At 37.9% G+C, this 19,941-nt stretch overlaps 1 protein-coding gene across 1 annotated transcript; it reads right to left on the bottom strand.

Annotated features, from left to right (window-relative positions):
• Positions 1–5,519: 5,519 nt before the first annotated feature.
• LOC146476509 (septin-2-like) lies at positions 5,520–18,285 on the bottom strand. The gene is made up of 13 exons (XM_085114383.1): positions 18,228–18,285; positions 16,420–16,500; positions 14,102–14,204; positions 12,679–12,765; positions 12,038–12,161; positions 11,225–11,359; positions 10,801–10,918; positions 10,166–10,267; positions 9,477–9,573; positions 9,348–9,396; positions 8,634–8,759; positions 8,188–8,254; positions 5,520–6,736 (listed from the first exon to the last, which is right to left on the bottom strand). Exons 3-13 carry the CDS (start codon positions 14,190–14,192, stop codon positions 6,677–6,679), a joined length of 1,056 nt encoding a protein of 351 aa, XP_084970509.1. The 5' UTR covers positions 14,193–14,204; positions 16,420–16,500; positions 18,228–18,285; the 3' UTR covers positions 5,520–6,676.
• Positions 18,286–19,941: the final 1,656 nt, after the last annotated feature.

Raw genomic sequence — 19,941 nt, forward strand, 5'->3', positions numbered from 1 at the left:
AAAAACAAACTTCCGTTGACCACAGCGGAATTGCTAAGCCTATTTTTTGCAGTTGAATGCCCCTTCCGGTTATCTGGGTGGAAATGGCATTTTTTAAATGCAAACTAAAATAGTGTTCCGGGCTGTTTCAAGTTTCTGGATTTAGAACGTGCCGATTTCGACAGGAAGAAGACCAAAGTTATGATTATAAACAATGATTTTTTTTTTTACATAAGGAGCAGTCTCACTGAAAGAACGTGGGCGACATAATCGATATTGGACAGGATTCCATTTGAATCAGAGTAATCTCAATGAAACATGTTCCGGAGGAACAAGCCTTTTAATCTAGTCAGATCGAAAGAAAAATAAATTAGAAGATCAAAGGAAACCTGGAAATGATGGCATCATTTTGTCTAATTTAAGCTTATAGAGTGGTTTTCATTTGAGCGTTGAGGTACTTTGGATTTACTTTACTGCGCTCTATGATTGGTCAGCAAGTTCGCCCCATTTTCTCAACCAATGGGAAGCCAAACCCAAACCAATCGTGCCTTGCTTGCACGTCACGGTTTTCCCGCGCTTGGCACCGGGTACGAGTGTATGTGCTTCTAATTGTGCTGTTTACGTCTTCTGTGATTGGTTAAGGTAACTGCTTTCGTTTTGGTTTTACAACACGTCTCGAAAATCGTTCTATTCGGTCAAAATACATTAGGTGGCTTCAAACTAAAGACTCTAGAGTCCAGTGTGAACCCACCTGTTATGTTAACCCCATTATGTCAAAAACAGGGATTCCAAACACCGAGAAACAGAGGAAGGTGCTTAGTACCCCTGATGAAGCATGCACGAGGCCCGAGATTTTGACGTACTTCTCAAAAGAAAGTTCTGAATAGAGATAACGAACCTTTGTTTTCTACACAAAAATATGAAAAGCCAACACCGACGAGCGGCAGTTGTCATTGCGCAAAGCAAATTCCGCGGTGCATACTGTAAACTGTGTATGATTGCTGGGCGCGGCAAATGAACTTCGTTTTCTTTAAGCTCTCAAGTCTCGTCCGAGCAGTTGCTTCGTATGGTTCTTCGTTTTAAGCTGAACCAATTTAGCATTTCTAGATCACAAGTGACCGACGAGGAAAAGGAACACGGCAGCTAAAGTGACAGTGGTAAACTTCAAAGCAGAATTTAAGCTGATTTAAGGGACTGCAAAAGATTTCTAGCCTTTTGACCTATAAAAGACAAGCGAAATTTTGCGTCCTCAGTGGAGAGAGATTCCTAAACAAGAAGCATTTAAAATGAATACGTGCACCTATTTGCCAGGTAAGGATCTAAGCCCTTGGTTTTAATTTTCTGACAGAATAGTTTCAATAACAACAAGAAGCTGTTTCCAGCTTATACTCGGGCCATATTTGACTGTGTGGTGCGTAAAGCCTACAATCTTTTAACAGTGATAACCTCCAGCATCGCCAATTTCCCCAAATAGATAGCCTGCGAGCAAGCTCTCTTGGGGGTGGATCCTCTTTCCCCCTCCCGCCCCCCACCCCCAAGAGAGCTTGCCCGCAGGCTACCAAATAGATAGCTACAGAAATATAATGAGGCAATAAGTAACCACCAGATAGAATTGCATTTCTTGCAGTCAGAATGAAATATAGGGGAAAACCACATTTGTCATACGAATGCTTTTTATAATCCCCGGGCTTTAATCCTTACGTTTTCACCTTTCGTTTAGAGACAGAAACCATTTGTACGGTCCTAATAGGTATGCGACGCCGGGTCAATGACGGATCGTAATTTTCGGTATGATCTAGACCCGAGGGGTACCCCCTTATGTGACCTTAACGGGGACGCGCGGCCCGATAGGGTATGGTTTTCAGGGTGTTTTGTCTTGAACGGGGTATCTATTTCACCACTTTCTGTCTTAAACAGGGTATCCCTACATGACCTAATGGCTTAAACAGTTTGTGATTGCCAATGCATTAAAATACAGTAAGAAACTAGTGTATCCTTATTTCATTCTAGTCTTAAACCGGGTGTGATTTTGGGTTAAATGTCTTAGAAAGGGCCTGAAAATTTTGAATTCTGTCTTAAACGGGATAGGGAAATCGGAGAATTGTGTCTTAAGCAGGGTCAGGGTTTGAACGCCGGGGCCGCACCTCCCTACCCAAGCATCTGTTGTGTACCCCCCCCCCCCCCCCTTCGGATCTACAGTAACGTTACGCATCACGCGTACGTTTATATCCTTGTACGTTTTTCAATGTTTCGCTGTTTATATTTTTTAATGAAATTCAGGGGAAAGCATTTGTTATTCACCTTTCATTTGAAGACAGAAACCGTTTCTACATTGATTGTTTTCCTAGACCAGTTCTATAGTAAACGTGAGACATCTTTATATATCTTGGCCCGCGAGGTCATAGACTGATTTAGTGGCCAAATTTTCGGTTAAACAAAACTAACCTCGAGGCACTCAGGTTAGCCCTAAAACACCCCGGTTAGTCTAAAGAGCACTACATTTAGCCTAAATAGCACTTAGGTTAGCTTAAATAGCTCCCCGGTTAGCTTAACGGTTAGCAGCTTATGTTGGGGTTGTTCATGCCTCGCATGCCTCGCATGTTTTGTTCATGCACGTCTGGCTCGCATATTGTAAACACTCCTCACGGCCCGAAAACAAAGAACGCGACCGAGAATTTAAAACGAATTCGATACCACGACAGAAAACGTGACTCGTACCAGCCGAGTACAAAAAACGAGACTGAGAACAATAACTCATGGCCCGAAGTCTTATCTCTCGGCCCATCGCAGCCCCAAAAAGAAAAAAGAATTTGATAATGCTACCGAAACCTTAACTCGGTCCGCCTTACGGCCCGAGTAAAAAAGCTATGTTACAAGTTGTTTGCCAGTTACAGGAGCAAACACAAAACACCACGTCATTTAAAACTGTACATGAGGGGCATACCAAAAAAAAGCAAATTCCAATTTTCCACGAATTCCATCATCAACTTTAAAATCATAACGGCAAACTCCCTGCTGGAAACGCACCAAGCGACGCAAGCACAAGCATGAGAAAAGGAAAAAGATTGATCCTTGTGCTTGTGCTTATGCTTGCGTCGAGGCCGTTTTCACGGTCAAATAAGCACTCTTATGCTTGCGTTTGTGCTTGCGTCGGCAGTGAAAACCAGCCTAGACGTTTACTCAAACGACTGAGTTATAGTATCTCTATAAGCCATAATATAAATGCAAAGACAGGTGAAACGGACAGATAGGAATGTCGACACCATTGCCTAATGAAGACAAGGGAGCAGATTAGTAATTGGTAAGTATTATTTCTTAACAATAGGCAAAGTTAGCATAACAATAGGCTATTGCCAAGAAACAATACATTTTACTTGGGAGGGTTTCTTGAATCCGTCCCCAGATTCAAAAAGCCTTCCTATCTATCTTAACTATTGTTTCTTAACAAAAGCCTATTGCTGGAATAACAACAGACTATAGTGCCGAAAGAATACTTAGGATACAACTTTTCTTAGAAGGGCCTCGTGGATGTGGCCACACTTGGTCTAAAAGGGATAACCGTTTATAAAAACAAGAGTTTTCTTAAAAACAGAAGGAATAATTGTACAGACCATTTCTCTTCCACATTCCAATCCTATAAAGTCTTTATAGCAGTATACAGGATGTTTGTCATATGAACCTAGTTTAATGGCCTTAGCTCCCACGAGTCTCCTGTAGCTCGGTGGTATAGCGTCCGAACTAGTAAACTGACCATAGGTTCGACTCCTGTTGGAAGCAATCGTATTTTCTTTTTCCAAGTATACCTGTGTCACTGACTGAAAAATACATGTTTCAGACCACCTCTTAATCTTTTTTGTTCTGTAATGGTCATGTGAGCTGTATAGAAGAGTATCAGAACACTCGCAAGCATCGATTTTACAAATTGCCTAGTATTGATGGGGCAAATTTGTTTTCAGTTGAGCGTCGAAAGTAATGGGTGTCAGTAAAACGCGGGGTCGGGGCCGGGGCCGGGGCCGGGGCCGGGGTCATTTTTTTTTTCTTTTTTTTTTTTTTTTCAACACCACAGGTCATTTGTGGGTCAAATAAGGATTAAAGCCAATATTAATAAAAGAGTTAAGTCTCTAAAGCTTACTAGCTTAGAATAGGTCATCGGTGACAACACTCGATGCAGTTCCGTATTCTGGCGGACATTGGTTCCGTGAATTGACTACATTTTATTCTTCTAAGAAACGAAATGAGGCAAAAAATACAAGGTACGAGACAATATATTTCCTTGAACTAACAAATTGTTGAACTAGAATGTGCATGAACTTACTATGACCACCCCCGCCGCCTTCCATGATCGTGCTCCATACATTTGTCTGTAAAGCGGACCAGCCGTGAACTGCTACTAAAAATAGTTCGCGGGAAAAAGATACAGGAAAATGTATGGAAAGTTCAAAACACGACCGGACGCTTTCTGGCACAGCTACGTAGATCCCTCCATTTTTTTCTGTTTCTGTTTGGCCTGTTTGCCTACTCGTCAAAATGGCGTCGAAAACCGTGATAAGGCCTATTTACATGTCAGTTTTGATGTCGGCAATGAGATTTCAGAGTTCTCGTAGAAATTTCCCTAGTTTATTGACGGTATAGAACTAGGAATTTTCATTAAAGCAATTTACATTAAAGCACAAGTATTTCAAGAAAAACAATTGTCTCTCAAGTATTTTGAATCTTTTTTTTTTTTGTCAGTTAATTCGTCTTTTTCGGAAAGGTTTCAGTCCAGAGAAATGTTCTCTATTCCATTCAAATGCCGAGCTTTACAAAGGAATTCGAACGCATGTTTATTTCATTCTCGGAAATAATAGTCACGCGTGACATGGATTGACTGTAACAAACGAGCACGATCATGGAAGGCGGCGGGGGTGTTCATAGTAAGTTCATGCACATTCTAGTTCAACAATTTGTTAGTTCAAGGAAATATATTGTCTCGTACCTTGTATCTTTTGCCTCATTTCGTTTCTTAGAAGAATAAAAGGTAGTCAATTCACGGAACCAATGTCCTCCAGAATACGGAACTGCATCGAGTGTTGTCACCGATGACCTATCCTAAAGCTAGTAAGCTTTAGAGACTTAACTTTTTTATATTGGCTTTAATCCTTATTTGACCCACAAATGACCTGTGATGTTGAAAAAAAAAAAAAAGAAAAAAAAAGTAAAAAGAAAAAGAAAAAAAAAAAGAAAAAAATGACCCCGACCCCGACCCCGCGTTTTACTGACACCCGAAAGTAATTTCGCGTTTGCTTTGGTCTTGGGTTACTACGTTGTGATTGGCTAGAAAAACTCGCGCTACTTTCTCAACCAATAGTGAGTCGACCCCCGCGTCTTCCCGCGCTTGGCACCAGTTGCATGTATTTTCTCCAAATTCTGATTGGTTCATTGCGCTGTTTACGTGTGTTGTGATTGGCTTTCAATTGAAGACTGCTCAAGAGTATTTGGTACCAATACCGGCTAAGACTCATTACTCATTTAATTTAGTGTCAAATATACACAAACAACCATTCATGTAGTATTCTAGCTTTATTAAACTTTGTCAATGCTTAATATAAATTTACAACCGTAAAAATTCTTGCTCAATAGAGGTCTTGAAAATATTAAATTACAAAGGAATACAAATACACTCATTCAATACAACCACAAAATTTCCATCTTGTTGTTTGTCAAAAATAAAGTAAAAAGTGAAAACAAAATGCATATAAAACATCACAAGCTCTAAAAATTACCGTTCTAGAGGCATAAAAACACCTTCAAATAATATTCTTTTTCCTAGAAGTGTAAATAACACTAGATATTATAAAATTGTCTAATAATACATCCTAATTTGTTGTTGCTACAGTATGGTAAACCTTTCAGCTAGAACTCTAAACTTTATAAAAACTTGCCTATCCTATTTTTTGGGATGCATTATTGCAAATTACACCTGCCAAAATTACTGCACAGTACAACTTGCCATAACGGTGACAAATCACAGTACTGGGCCATGTTGCAGGGATATTTCACACCTACATAAATGAAGGGTGTTTAGATGTTAATGAACTTGCTGTTGATAACAAAACCAGAAGGCTCATTCATCTGTGTTACATATCACTAAAATGTTTACCAGCAAACTGTGTAAGATCTTCACAAAAACTCTTAAGCCAGAGAAAATAAAAGGAATTAGTTTCAAACTGTTATTTTGCTTTTATCAATTTGCAGAGAAAATTTGTTTTTATGATCGGTTTTCAGAGCTAATGATGCTCATAATCTAAGTGATATTAAAAGAGGGGACTTTAAATCTGAAAAAATCTGAGACGAAATAGCTTTCGTCTCAGAAGGTTTAAAAGAGAGGATCTTTCCTCTAAAAGGGCATACAATCTTGGAGGCTTACAATTTACTAGGCCAATCTTTGGTGCATGGAAGTAACAATGCTTAAAATCTCCTGAAGGCTTGAGAAAAGATTAGGGACCGAACATTGATTAGGACGCGAGGGGCTTTCAAATAAAGGGAGTTACATCTTCAGGGGCTTATATTACAGACTTTATGATATATTTTGAGTAGGAGGTGGGGTAGTCTCCTTTTGCTGCTATTACTATCATAGTACCCCAAAGTCAGCTATGAAGGTGACTATTGGGAGGGGGAGAGAGGGGGGGCTCTTGTTGCCAGCATCACTGAAGACCCTCTAACTCTGACTCTTCATCTGTTCTTGCATTTTAGCAATCATTTCTTGCATACGACGGAGCTGAGGGGAAAAAATAAACAAAGGATTCAGTTTCACTTCATACTGGTGGTGTTACAGCGAGTTTTAGCTTTTTCTGCACGCCTAATTTTCACCCACTTTTGTTTTATTTGTGTATGCTACATCTTTCATACCTTTCGCCCCCACACCTTTATAGATCATTATGTATGTAAATAGCCTTTCTGTCACTCCTTTTACCCTTTTTTAAGCCAGTTTTCTTTGCACAAGTTTTTAGTGTGCGCATCATTTTCAGTATTGTTTAGTTGTGTCTCGCCGTTCTTCCAGTCCTGGTTAATTTTCTGTAAAATCACCGATAAGGTACGTTCTTGTGTTAGTCGTTCGTTTTCTATTGTTTCTCAGTTGCTTATTCCATGTCGTTACTTGTAGTATTATTTTTAACATCTTTTATTTAATCTTTGTATTTCAAGAACCGTTCTGGTACGGATTTGTTTACCGTCGGTATGAGTTTGCAATGGTGAAGATATCGAATAAAGTGATAAAGTAGAGAGCTGAGTGTAATTAGCAGCGGCTACAGGTGGTAAAGTGGTTAATGCATCAGAGTTTTAATCTGTAGGTCAATGATTCGAGCCTGGTGCCTGCATTATGTTGTAGACAAGAAAATTTTCTCTTTGCTCAACATTTTCGTTTCACTTATGTGTACTAATGGGTACCAATTAATTTTTATAGGCAAGGTAAACTTCACACAAACCACAGGTTGTCAAAACATTTAAGCCTTAAAGCAGTTTCTTTGACATTAAACAACTAAGGGTATTGCAATTCCCTCCTGGGTGGGGTGCTAGTTAATTGGACGACTTAAACCCCACCCCCCCCCCCCCCCCCCTGGGTGGAGTACTAGTTATTCCACTGCAAAGAGAGAAAATGTGGAATGAAGTTTCTTGTCTAAGGAAACAAGGTAAACCATCACAGAGACATAGATCTCCGAGATCTAAAAACGTGCAAGGGTAAACCGCTGTAACCCTTTTAAATTATTTTTAATTTCCTTTGTAGTAATATTGCAATTCACTTCTTAGCACAATGATTTTATGAATAAACGCTTCTTAATGTTATTCCAAGCAGCTTTATTCTACAGAAACCAGGAAGCCATCTTTATAGGATAAGATGTGTTCTTAGTATTTGTTTCAATACACAAGCCTTTTGTTTACAGAGAGTTTTTAGGAGTCATCATAACTTGGTAGAACTTCTTAAATCCCACCCCAAGTTAGTGTACAAAGTACATGTAGCCTTAATTTGTTCAAAATAAGCAAAACACTCAATCACAAATGAAACAATTTTTTGCTTATTTCAGGTCACCAACTACATGTAAACAACAATACATGGGTTGTCAATTAAGCTGCACCAAAAATGAAGTAGATGTTTGATAAGTTTGTTGACTTTGCTGCTGCTTCTCTACTTTTCAAGTGTTAAGTTATATTATTATTATTTTTGTCACTAACCTCTTCTTCTTTTTCCATCAAGGCACGTTCCTTTTCCAGCATCAAATCTGGAACTTGATGACAACTCCTTTACAAAGGTAACGAGAACAGGTATCAGAGAGACCTAATTAACTTAAAACTTCAACAGTCACATCCTCAAGCACCTTGTGTCATAAGAGGCAATTTATTATGAAAATTAGTTTTCATTCATATGCAAACAAAACTAATTTTCATATGAAAATCTATGCACTTAGCCTCGACACTTTCATAAGAGGTTCAAAGCAACTTGGAAGTCAGCCTAAAATTTAGGACAATAAATTAAACGAGCTGTCAAGTATCCCTGATTCCAAGCTGCTTTTGGCTTGCAGAAAATCTTAGCTGGCCTTAGTATGCACTCAACCAGTTTGTAAAAGTGGTCATATTATTCAGTCATTGTTCAGAGAAATTCAACTGCAGATATGATCTACCTTTTGCCATTCACAGGAGAATCAATTGAATCCTGGGACACTGGAGATTCACCCGACAGTTGAGCTGCACGGAAATTCTCATAATGGGTCTCCTGTGTCACTTCCTTCAAATCTTGCATCTGGGTACTGTGGACAAATAATTAGCAAAGCACCATTTTTAAGTCTACAGTTCATCCATATTTTTGTCAGAGGGATAGATTTTCTCCATAGCAACCAAAACTTCCAGTCAGCAAAGCACTGGGGAATTCTGTTCCTTTTCTACACTGAAATGTTTCGCCACAATCATTATCAAGCCCCTCTTTCACCCGCCTTTCACTTGCAGAGAGCAATGTTGCATAAATGAAAACAAGCCAGTACTATAAAATGATCCTTTAACTCTCAGTTGTACATAAAAACCTGGAAGTTTCAAATTCATTTTGTCCAAAAACTGGGAAAAAATGCACATGAGATGCAACCTTTTGTTTTACTGAAAGAGGCTCTCTGTAGTTGAGTTATTTGAGACAGCAATGCAAGCTCTTTAGGATCTCATATTTGATGGTGGATTCTGTTTAGGGTAAAACTCAGTTCATGGAAGATGCCTGAACAATAATTATTTAGTGCAGTTCTGATGAAAAAAAAAAGAGAGAGAAAAGGTTTGGAAAGAGAAATTCCCTCATGAGCAAGAAAATTTTAATTTCAGCCCTGAGTATGATACATAACTTGATGGAGACTTACATAAGCATAGTTCGCAACTTTACAAAGTCACAGTGCTTCGGGTTTTCAACTGAAAATCAAATGGAATGAAAAAACCATAAGTATTTCATTAATTCACCATTGATAACAATCGTGCCACAAACATCTTACCCTCTACCACCCCCCAGGGGTATAGCCTCCCTCTGACTTTCTTGCCACATACTTCTATAAGAGTATTACTTCCTACCACAGCAAACGGCATGCCAGCCTAGGAAAAATATCGGACTTATGTCAAGACATGGCAAATGTTAACCACCATGCAAGTCTTTTACATGTAAGGAACTGGTTGGGGCAATAATACAATAAATTTCAATTAGCATATGATTGTTCAGTACAAAAAATATAAAATGATAATAAGATTGCTCCACAAAACAACCCAGAAGGGGGTACTCCCCTACATAAAATACATACATTAAACATGAAGGTATGTGCGGCACCACAGGGTATGGTTTTTGAGCCATTTTGGTCTGAAAGACTGAAAATGGGTATGAATTTTAGAAACCAGGTCTGAAAAAAGGTACCCGAAAATAACATATTTTGGTCTGAAATAGGGCCAGGGTTTGGAGAATCGTGCCGTACACCCTCACCAAAAAGTTCAAAGAGTAACCCCCCCCCCCCCCCCCCCACACACACACACACAGTAAACTAATGACTGGGCGGCACTAGGAAGGTGATGAATAAATTATATCAATCAGCTGTTTCTTGCCTTTTCTTACATGTTAAGTTTGCAAGGTGTTTTTTAGAGTAGTTATTTTATATTTTTGGCATCTGTTGGTGGGAAAAAGTTTATTATTCAGTACCTTTAGCTGTTTTGTTTGTTCGACATATTCTTCATCTTCATCACTTTCACAGTCAGGTAGCTCATAAATCTTGATTCCTTGTTCATCAATTTCATTTAAAACCTGATCAACACAAAGAGTGGAACATTATTTTGTTACCTCCTTTTCAAACATGCTAAAACACAGACTTAAATTTTATTTGAATTTGAAGCAAACATCGCTACAACTGGATGCAGTAGACTCCATGCAGTTAATTGAACCCCAGCAACTTGTAAATGGACATCGTTGTTGTTTTTGTACCTTGCTGCTGACTTCAACGTTGCACTACAGCCCTACAGGAATTGTACCCCAAACAAAAGGGTCTTTCTGTAGGTACTCAGGAGGGATCACATTTTGGGTTACTTTTCTTCACACTATGCATTATGGTTTGCTGAAGCATAACATTATTTCTTTCATTTATGTCAAATGTGCTCCAGTACCCACAGAAGAAACCAAACAAAAGAAGCGAGTTCCTCTAATGGATCTAATGTTATAAAGCAACATTTTAATACTGACTGTGTCTTTAAACAAGTTATGTGCTGCTTTTCTCAAGTTAACGGCCTTATTCTTTCCTGATGACATATAAGACAAACTCTAACATTCATTCATGCATTTACCCTTCTTTTCATGCTTTCAAGCTCAGCTGGTGTGAGGGTGTCAGCCTTGCCAATTACAGGAACAATGTTTACTTTGTCATGCAGCTGCTTCATAAACTCAACATCAAGAGGCTTTAACCTGAAACAGAGGCAAAGAAAAGATGAGCTTTCAAAAAGGTGATTTGCATTTACTAATTTTTTGACCCAGTAAGAATCACGTTTTTACACCCTTCAGTTTAAATCAGTTTTTTCACTACAGCCACAGAAGAGTTTCTCTGAATGTTTCTAATTAAAAATACATTGACACAGCAAAGTACTGCTCAGATGCTTTTATTCAAATAGTCACACTTTAAGATTTCATTCACAAGCTCAAAAATTAGAAAAGGCCTTGTGCAGCACAATACTATTCCATGCAGTAATTAATTTAACTTTAATGACGCATTACCCATGTCCAGTTGGAGCCACAAAGTAGAAGCAGCAATGTACTCTTGAGTCAACAATATGTCGTCGGTTTAGCCCTGACTCATCCCTGAGGTAGCTCTCAAATTGCTCCCTTACGTAATCCAAAATTGGTTGAAAGCTACAAAGGAAGATACTTTATATTGTCAATAATATTATTGCTGGCACAAACACAACTGTGTGCACAATGACATTACATTTTAAGGTAAATGTGTACAGTAAACTAGTATTTTAATTTACTTGGCAAAAAAAAAATATACAACCTTTTTAGTAGAGCATAGTGAACCTGTAACCAATAATTATTGAGGACTGTAGTGATGGTGAAAGCACTAAATAATAGCTCATTAGATGTATTATACAAAGATGTAGAAATTAATAACTTTTTAGATTTCTTGCATGCCATATTATTAATATTTTAACTATTTGGATTTCTCTAAACCATTTTGAAATTTTAAGGCAGTTAATTAAAAATTCATTTATTGTATACTTGTATATTTGTCAAGCGCTATAGGACATTATAGGACAGTACGTAAGTTAAATGGAATAAAAGTGCAAACTGATAGTTTTTTTAAAGAATTCTGTTTTGAGTTATTTTGAAAACTTTGGCACTTTTATTCAATTTAACTCTAATCATCACACATTAATTTACTAAGTGCCACACAGCCAAATAATTTTTCAGTTTTCATTGATAGTACCTATTACATGATTTTGGTCCCTTAAAGGAGCTTAAGAGCCCATCTCTGAAAAACCTGGGTTCCTTGTTTAACGAGCAAACCTTTTTTTCAAAAAAGGGACTGACCTGTCTTTATTGTCCATGCCATCACCATACCCTGGGGTGTCAACCACAGTGAGGCGTAGCTTCACTCCTCGTTCTTCTATTTCAACTGTTGAAGTTTCGATCTTCACAGTCCTCTTTACAACATCTGTAGTAATTTCAGACCATGATATTACAACAGGTGAAGGTGAAATAGTGGACAAACGGTTTGCCTCTCTAACTTTCTAGGGGTGCTTATTCAATATGCTGGAAATGAGCTTTTTTTTAACAAGTTTACTGGACATGAGACAGTTTTCAGTTGAAAATATTGGTACAAAGAACGCAAGGTCTCATGTGAGAAGCCTGCCCACGGAAATTAAAATACAGTTAAAAAACAATGGCATTTAAACGTTTTACATCCAAACAAAAAGTAATACTTTCATCAAAATAGAGTTAACCAAAGACGTAACCTAGGAAAACATTTCACGGAACCTAAACCCAGACATCAGAAGCCCATAAAATTTTGGATGCAACACCACAGATTAATTCATCTTATTCAAGTCTCTCGGATTCCCGAGGTAAACGTACTCCTGCTTAAAGTAAGAGTCTTGCTTACTGTTAATTACTATTTGAAATAACTAATTTAAGATTTATCAGCCTACAATTAAATACTTTTTTAATCTCACCAGAAGCTTTAGGGATTTTCCTGTCTGAGTAAAGATCAGTCAGAAACAAGCTGTTGATAAGTGTGGACTTACCAAGCCCTGATTCACCTGGAATGCGATGACAACATACAGTCAACAACAGTGGTAAAAAAAATCCACTGAGGGGAGGGGGTGGGGGGAGTGGATCACTCCATAACCTGACCTATACAAGGAGGGCCTCCCCTCAAACAAGTGCCTTTCTCACTTATGTAGTGTATGAAAGGACAGTGAAAGTTAAAATTTTAGCATTGTAAAGGGTCACAAAAACAGGATGAAATTGTTATCCACAGAATAGTGGGAATTATAGTCCTGCTGACGTACCAATAAAGTAGGGGACATTTTTCTGTCTGTGACATAATTATTATCTGTGAGATATATGAAAGGTTTTTTTTTGAAGTACATGAGGGGTGCCATTTCGGTAAAAGTTGGTATGTGATGGGATTGAACATCTGGGTGCAGCCTTCCAGTACAAAACATTGTTGATCATCCCTAAAGCAAAACCTTCTTTATCCTAACAGGTTTAAAAGTCAAAACTGTTGCACTCATACAGGACCCACCAAACCACAAACAATGTGGTGGTCTCTAGCTCCCATTCTGCACCTTTAATTAAACATGTATGCTACATGACTTTTGTATGATGTCTTTACTGCATAGTCATGCACTACTCTTAACTTTTCAAAGTAAAAGCAGGGAAAAAGATTGAAACCTCCCTTCTCTAGTTTAACACAAGCCTTGCTTAAAGCAAGAAGACAAGCAGGCTTCTTGATAACACAATTATCAATGTCCCTGTGATCTCAATTTTTAAAGGCAAAAAATTTTGCATCTAATTAAGGTTTAACTGAGAGGTGGCATCTTGTGTTTAAACCCCTCCACTCCTCAGAGAGTACACGGTTACAAGTACCACCACTCCCCTAGGACCTTACAGGATCCTAGAGAGTCCATTGAGATTTTGCAGGATCCTACAAAATCTTGCCTTGAAAGTCTTGAAACTTGACTTGACTAAATTTTCAGGAATCAAAAATCGAGTCTCAAGACCCGAGGATAGAGACCCAAGGGTCACTGTCAACTTACATTTGAGTAGAACTGTATACTGAGTAGCTAGGATCATAGGGTCTGGTATTTTGAATTAGGATCCTGGTCTGGGTCCCTGATCCTGAGGCTGTCTACATGTAGGATCCTTAGAAAGGCCAGTTGCAGGACATATTATTTAACATAAACTGTTGCCAAAGGTTTAGGTTATCAGGCTCTCATTGACACTTTGAAATCTAGTGTAATTTATAACATCTGCACAGCTACTTGACAATAAGGCAACTTACAACTTATGAAGTGTATTGTGATACGATTCACAATGACATTATCAAAGACAGAATCATTTGTTGAAATATTAGAGACTCGAAGAACTCACCTACCACCATTAAGGTAAACTCAAATCCTTTCTTGACAGATTTACGGTGGACTTGATTAGGTAGATTTGCAAATCCTACATAATTGGCCATAGTTTAAAGATCCTTCGGAGAGAAAAACTCAAGACGTTAGCTCACTGCTGAATATAAGAACTACATCCGTGGGTGTACAAACAGATCATTGAGGCCGTTCATTCACAAATTCCACATTAAACCACCACAATGGAACAGGAAATCCATAAATTAAATGTTAATCCAATCTGGAAATGACCTTTTAATAACAGATACATTTCAGCAAACAATATTAAAATATTATGTGATGTGAGGTTTTCAAAAAGATGAGATAAACCCAAGGGGGAAAATAATGATCAACATAATGATATAAATTGTGGCAGCCCTACAACACAATGACTCAACTTATAAAATATCAAAATGAATGCAAATCTAGAATTCTTTCCTCAGAGCTGACAGAGAGTATAAACGTAATGACATGTGACATATAGAGTATCTCTAATACTATTAACTGAAGCTTAACCTGATGGCCTTAAGCTGGTATGAAAATATTAAATTTTCTAAAATTAACATTTTCAAGGTCAAATTTTTTTATCTGGGAACCCTGACCCAATGAGAGTCTAGATCTGTCAATGTTTTGAATGACAAATTATAAACATGACTGAATGTAATAAGTATTCATCACATTTACAATTCTGAACAAAGTTATTTTACTTTCCACCCATCTTTCATTTTCAACTTATAACCATTGATAGGATATTGAATCCTAAAACATGCCCTAGCCAAATATGTTACAACCAAAAACACAATGGTAGGAGTTGCACTTCTGTCACATCATAGTAACCTACTTTGGCTGACCATTGAATCTTTTCACAATTTATTCTGACAGTTTTTAATCATCTTATTGGAATAATTTTCTCCAACAAAAACATATACACTATCAAAGTTCTACTACAAAATTACAACAATTTGTTAGGCCCCTTTTGTCTTTCGATATATTAAAATTTAGCTTGACAATTTGAGGAGGAGAGGATACAAACAAAGGAAAGTGAATATTCATATTTATTCATGTCTGTTGTTTGTGTCCTCTGGCCCTCAATATCAAACTGAATTTTAATATTTCGAAAGAAGCCTATTGAGGAAGAATGATGCTGTTGAGGATCGTTAATTGTACATGTGCACATAAAAAATATGGTTTTTGAGATCAGTAAATAATTATAACAACTTTCCAAAAATATGTGCGCGATGGGTTTGCCGCAAGCACTGTAGCCGTGCATTAAATAAAACTGTGTGGGAAAATCACTTTGCATAAGCACGTCCTTCATTTGCAAAATACCACGAAAGACATAACAAAGCACACACAAAGTAAATAATTTATTTGTTAATCATAAATCTAAACTGTTTAAAAAGCTTGATTGTGCTCTTGTACACACCCAAAAAGTGAAATTTACTGTGGTGTCATTGCAAGGCAAAACTTTGTTATTAAAATATTTATTAGAAATTAAGTCTCTTGAAGTATGATAAAGACAGTTCTGATCAGTGTACGTACGGTAAAATGTAAGGGGAACTTTCTCTTTAGTGAATTTAATGTATTAATTACATTATTATTATTATTATTTTATAAACAGATTCAACCTAAATCTACAAAATAAAAAATATTCAGTCAGAGAATGCACACAAAATTAAAGCAACAACTGCTTGCTCTATTAAAAAAAATAATCTATAGCATTGTCTTTTAAGTGTCGATATAATATTTTTCTGAAAGAAAAGGTTTTGTAAAATTTTACAACCTGAAATCAAACAGAAGAAAAAATAAACTTGCTGGGGGTCGTGCACAGTTTGATTTGGTAATAGCCCACGCCAAACAACTCGACCTAAATGCAGACATATCATGTGTCATACATACTCAATATGATCGAGAACGTAGGGATATATCAATTATCTGACGATCAACACCATATAATCCGCAATGAGCCACGAAATTGCGCATTTAAGTCGATAGAAGAAGCGAAAAGGTTCAAATATCAACATCTACAAACGACCCAAAATATTGGCATTACGAATAAAACTAAGTTGGATACAAATAGACTCTTTGCGGGAAAAGTTCAGTAACATTGCTCCAAATAAGAAAGGTAAAGCACATCCTCGCCAGAATATTTCAGCCATTATTATTTCCCTGCGGAAAATATTTCGATTTCAGATTTCCCGCGCGCGTAGGATGATTATTCATTCGCGAATGTTCTCCTCACATACCTCGCGTAAAGCTCATATTTTCAAATTCAACGCAAACAAAAGAATATCTTCTTACCTTATAACTGTAGAACAGTAGAAATATACACCCTACGTGTTGGAATTATGTCGGGCGAGGCGACCTCAGCTTGATGACTTCATTCACCGTATTCACAAATGGCGGATGCGCGGGAAAAAACTGGCACTAGGCATTAAAACGAGGCGTCTTAGGATAAACAAAAAATAATTTGCCTGCGAGTACAAGCTCACAGAGAGAATATTTAGCTGATAAGCTCTTAAACAGCAAGTTTTTCAGATCGCTGGTTTTATTCGGAACGAGAGAGGTCTAGTGTTTCTTGGTTCGTTTCTTGTAGCAATCCCAAATGCAAAATAGACGATCACGGAAACAAATCGGTTAGAGTTTTTGTTTCCGAAGGATTCAACTTTCGAGGGCAGATGGATAGAGATACTACAGAAGTTTGTTTGGCATGTCTTTCGGAATCCGAAGGTAAGATAGGTCTTGAAAGAAACAAAATGAACATACAAAAGGATGCATTTCTAACGAGAGTTGCGTGATCAACTTCGCATCGGACGTTCCAAGCGCAAGAGAAACTACAACCATTTGTCTAAACCGCTATAATACCAAGAAAAAAAAGACGAAGACGACAACGAAAAGACGTGAAGGATGTGGAGAGAAACGGCTGGACGAATAATTTAAAAAGAAGCAACAGGTGAACCAAGCCTTGTCTGTTTCGATTCATTTATATTGTAGCCGTACTGTAAACAACAAGCAGAGAATGCAGTCCCCTCAAAATTCATAATTTGTTAAATCAATCAAGTGATCAAAATCCAACTGTTTAATAATGGAACAAGCTCAGAAGGAACATTCCTTGCCTGAATGAGAAAACTGGATTCCGTGAAACAGGCCAGGGACTAGAGAACACAGCATTGTGGCTTTTTAACCGGCATTTCGGTTGAAATCATTAAAGATTTGCATACTTAATTAGGTAATTTGTCAGAATTAGATTATCGTATTTCGCTTTACACTGGGTTCCTAACTTGCCATTCTTTGTAATGCAGTTACAATATAACGCATTTGAGAGTGACATTCCTGAATTTCCTTGCAGGATCGTTTTCTTAAAATTGATATCTTACTTCCAGTAGTTCCTCTTGACTTTGGTAACTGCCACATTTTCAATGACTGGCATGAATCTTGGCCAATCTTGCGATGCACGATATCTTTTTTTCTTCGTGGGAAAAGCGCTTAAAATGTACCGAAATATTTCAGTCTTGGCTCACATATTGCTTCCTTAGTTAAACTTTTCTTTCAATAGCTTCCCTCCACCTCCTTTTGTTTTCGTTTTTTAGGCATTAGAACTGTTCACAATAGTAGGAGTCGGTTTTTGTAGCTTTTATGATCGGAACTTCCGAGTAGTAATCACCACGCAACCCTCTTTGGAACTGCGTCCGTTTGTAGATTCATTTTCTTTCCTTCTTTCCTTTGTCTTAATTCCCTTTCCAAAAAATACATTGAATAAACCTTTGTGGCTCTTGCTAGAGTGAAGATCTTTCTAACAACTTTTCATATTTTCTGTAGACATTACACTCGAAGGTTTGAAACAAACAATCTAACTCAGTTTTTCCCGTGAGTGTCTAGTTTGCATTTGAGATTGCTACAAGAAGTCAACCAATAAATAATAAACACTAGAACTTGAACTCATTCGGACTAAGTGATCAGAAAAACTCAATTTTTAGAAACTCAGCACTTATCGACCCTCTACAAGCTTGCATTCGCTGGAAATTTTTTTTTGTTTATCCTAAAACGCCTCGTTTTGATGCGTAGTGCCAGTCTTTTTCGCGCGTGTCCGCCATTTGTGAACACGGTGTATAAGTAGCTTTTAGTGTGGTTTCCGAGTCTGTCATCGGGACATCCCATCAACACCAGCGCGAGAGGCTTCCATCCCACGCCCGCGGGGAGTCACGCGCGGAAGTGAACACGCGGACCCGACCTGCATGGGGTTACTGCCGGCTGAGAATTGGCCAAAATTTTAACTGTCTAAACTCCGTCAGCTGAAGAATGACAGGTTTTTTCAACTGATAGCTGATAAACATTAAGAAAACTGTTAGCTGAGAATTATAAACTTTGTCTGAGTATAGTGTGCTTTTCAGTTTAAAACTTCGATGAAAATGACTTGCCGATGATTGTCGAGAATCGAGAGTCCAGAGTACCAAGTCGAGAGTCGAGGCTCACCAAAAAGATAAATAAACAGGTGATTTAGGGTCACTTGCCGAAATACAAGAGCAAGTCCTATGATATTGTAGATTTCCATATCTCCCTGCACCCCAGGGGCCTGGAACACGAAACACGACTCCCAATTATAATGCCCCCCCCCCCCCCCCATGAAAAAAAAAGAAGAAGAAGAAGAACAGTACAATAAAATGAAATAAAATGGTCTGCTCCAGCACCGAAGATGTTCTGCCTTCTTTTATCTTGGTTTCTCCCACCACTGAAAGACCACGCAGCCGGGTCATGCTTTATTGGAATTTACTACACCCATTTTGGAATCACTGGTTATCTTTGCAATCTGATTGGCTCTTAACAATGCGATTTATTCACGAATTGCACAATATTTTTGCTCTAAATCGCATCCTTTTTTAGCCCCTCAAACTGAAAATAAAATAATAACCAATCAAATTTATGACTAACAAGAGGACTACGAACCAAAAAAAAAAAACTGTGCATGTGATTTCAAAATGTGTGTAATAAATTGGTAAATGCAATTTTGTCTGAAATCGTACTTGTGTTTTCAAATCACGCGTATGATTTCGGACCAAATTTGAACTCCACTTAGTTCAATTACCATTATTTATTAAAAACTGGATCATTGTATAATACAATTTCAGGGATTTGATTGGCTTAGCGGCCATGGTATATTTAAGAATTGGTTCTTGCTTAGCGTGCGTATATCGAGTTATGGATGCACGCGGGAAGTTCGGAGAGCACGAGAGAAGCCTAAGAGTTGCTCGAGGCGTAGCCGAGTGCAACTCTAGCTTCTTGAGTGCTCTTCAAACTTCCCAAGTGCATCCATAACTCGATAAACGCACAGCTAAAAGCATGAACCAATTCTTTTATAACATAGTGAAAATAAAGTAAATGATTCCTTGCAAACAGGTTGTGTTCCCGATTAATTACAAAATTCTCTGCACAAAAAAAGGCGAAAATGGTTTCTCATGTCGGTTTAATCTTAACGTTTCATTAAGCTTCAAGCTCTTATAAATATACATTTTTTATGGTGTCGTCTCTCTGTGAAAATTTTTTTAATAACACAGCGCGCGCATCCTTCGCTCATCTGACTTGCACACGTCATCGGATGGACGCACGGCCGTGCGTACGTTGAGAAATGTACCATGATGACGCCAATAGGAATTTGATCAGGATGCACGCGCGCTATGTTATAACAACAATTTATTTGTAAATTCAGATTACATAAGGGACTTGTCCCGCAAATAGCCACAAAGCTAGTCGAGGCGGGACAAGACGAGCACGAGAGCATAATGGCAAAACAATTACAGTAAATTATAAACATGCTGGAAAACAGAA

Source organism: Pavona decussata, unplaced genomic scaffold (genome assembly GCF_977016875.1).
Source record: "Pavona decussata unplaced genomic scaffold, jaPavDecu1.1 SCAFFOLD_76, whole genome shotgun sequence".
Lineage (NCBI taxonomy): Eukaryota > Metazoa > Cnidaria > Anthozoa > Scleractinia > Agariciidae > Pavona > Pavona decussata.

Coding starts and splice junctions, on each gene's coding strand:
- LOC146476509 (XM_085114383.1), bottom strand. CDS start 14,192: ATGGCCAATTATGTAGGATTTGCAAATCTACCTAATCAAGTCCACCGT. Junction 10,919..11,224: donor GTGGCTCCAACTGGACATGG/GTAATGCGTCAT, acceptor CCTCTGTTTCAG/GTTAAAGCCTCTTGATGTTG. Junction 10,268..10,800: donor TTGAAAGCATGAAAAGAAGG/GTAAATGCATGA, acceptor TGTGTTGATCAG/GTTTTAAATGAAATTGATGA.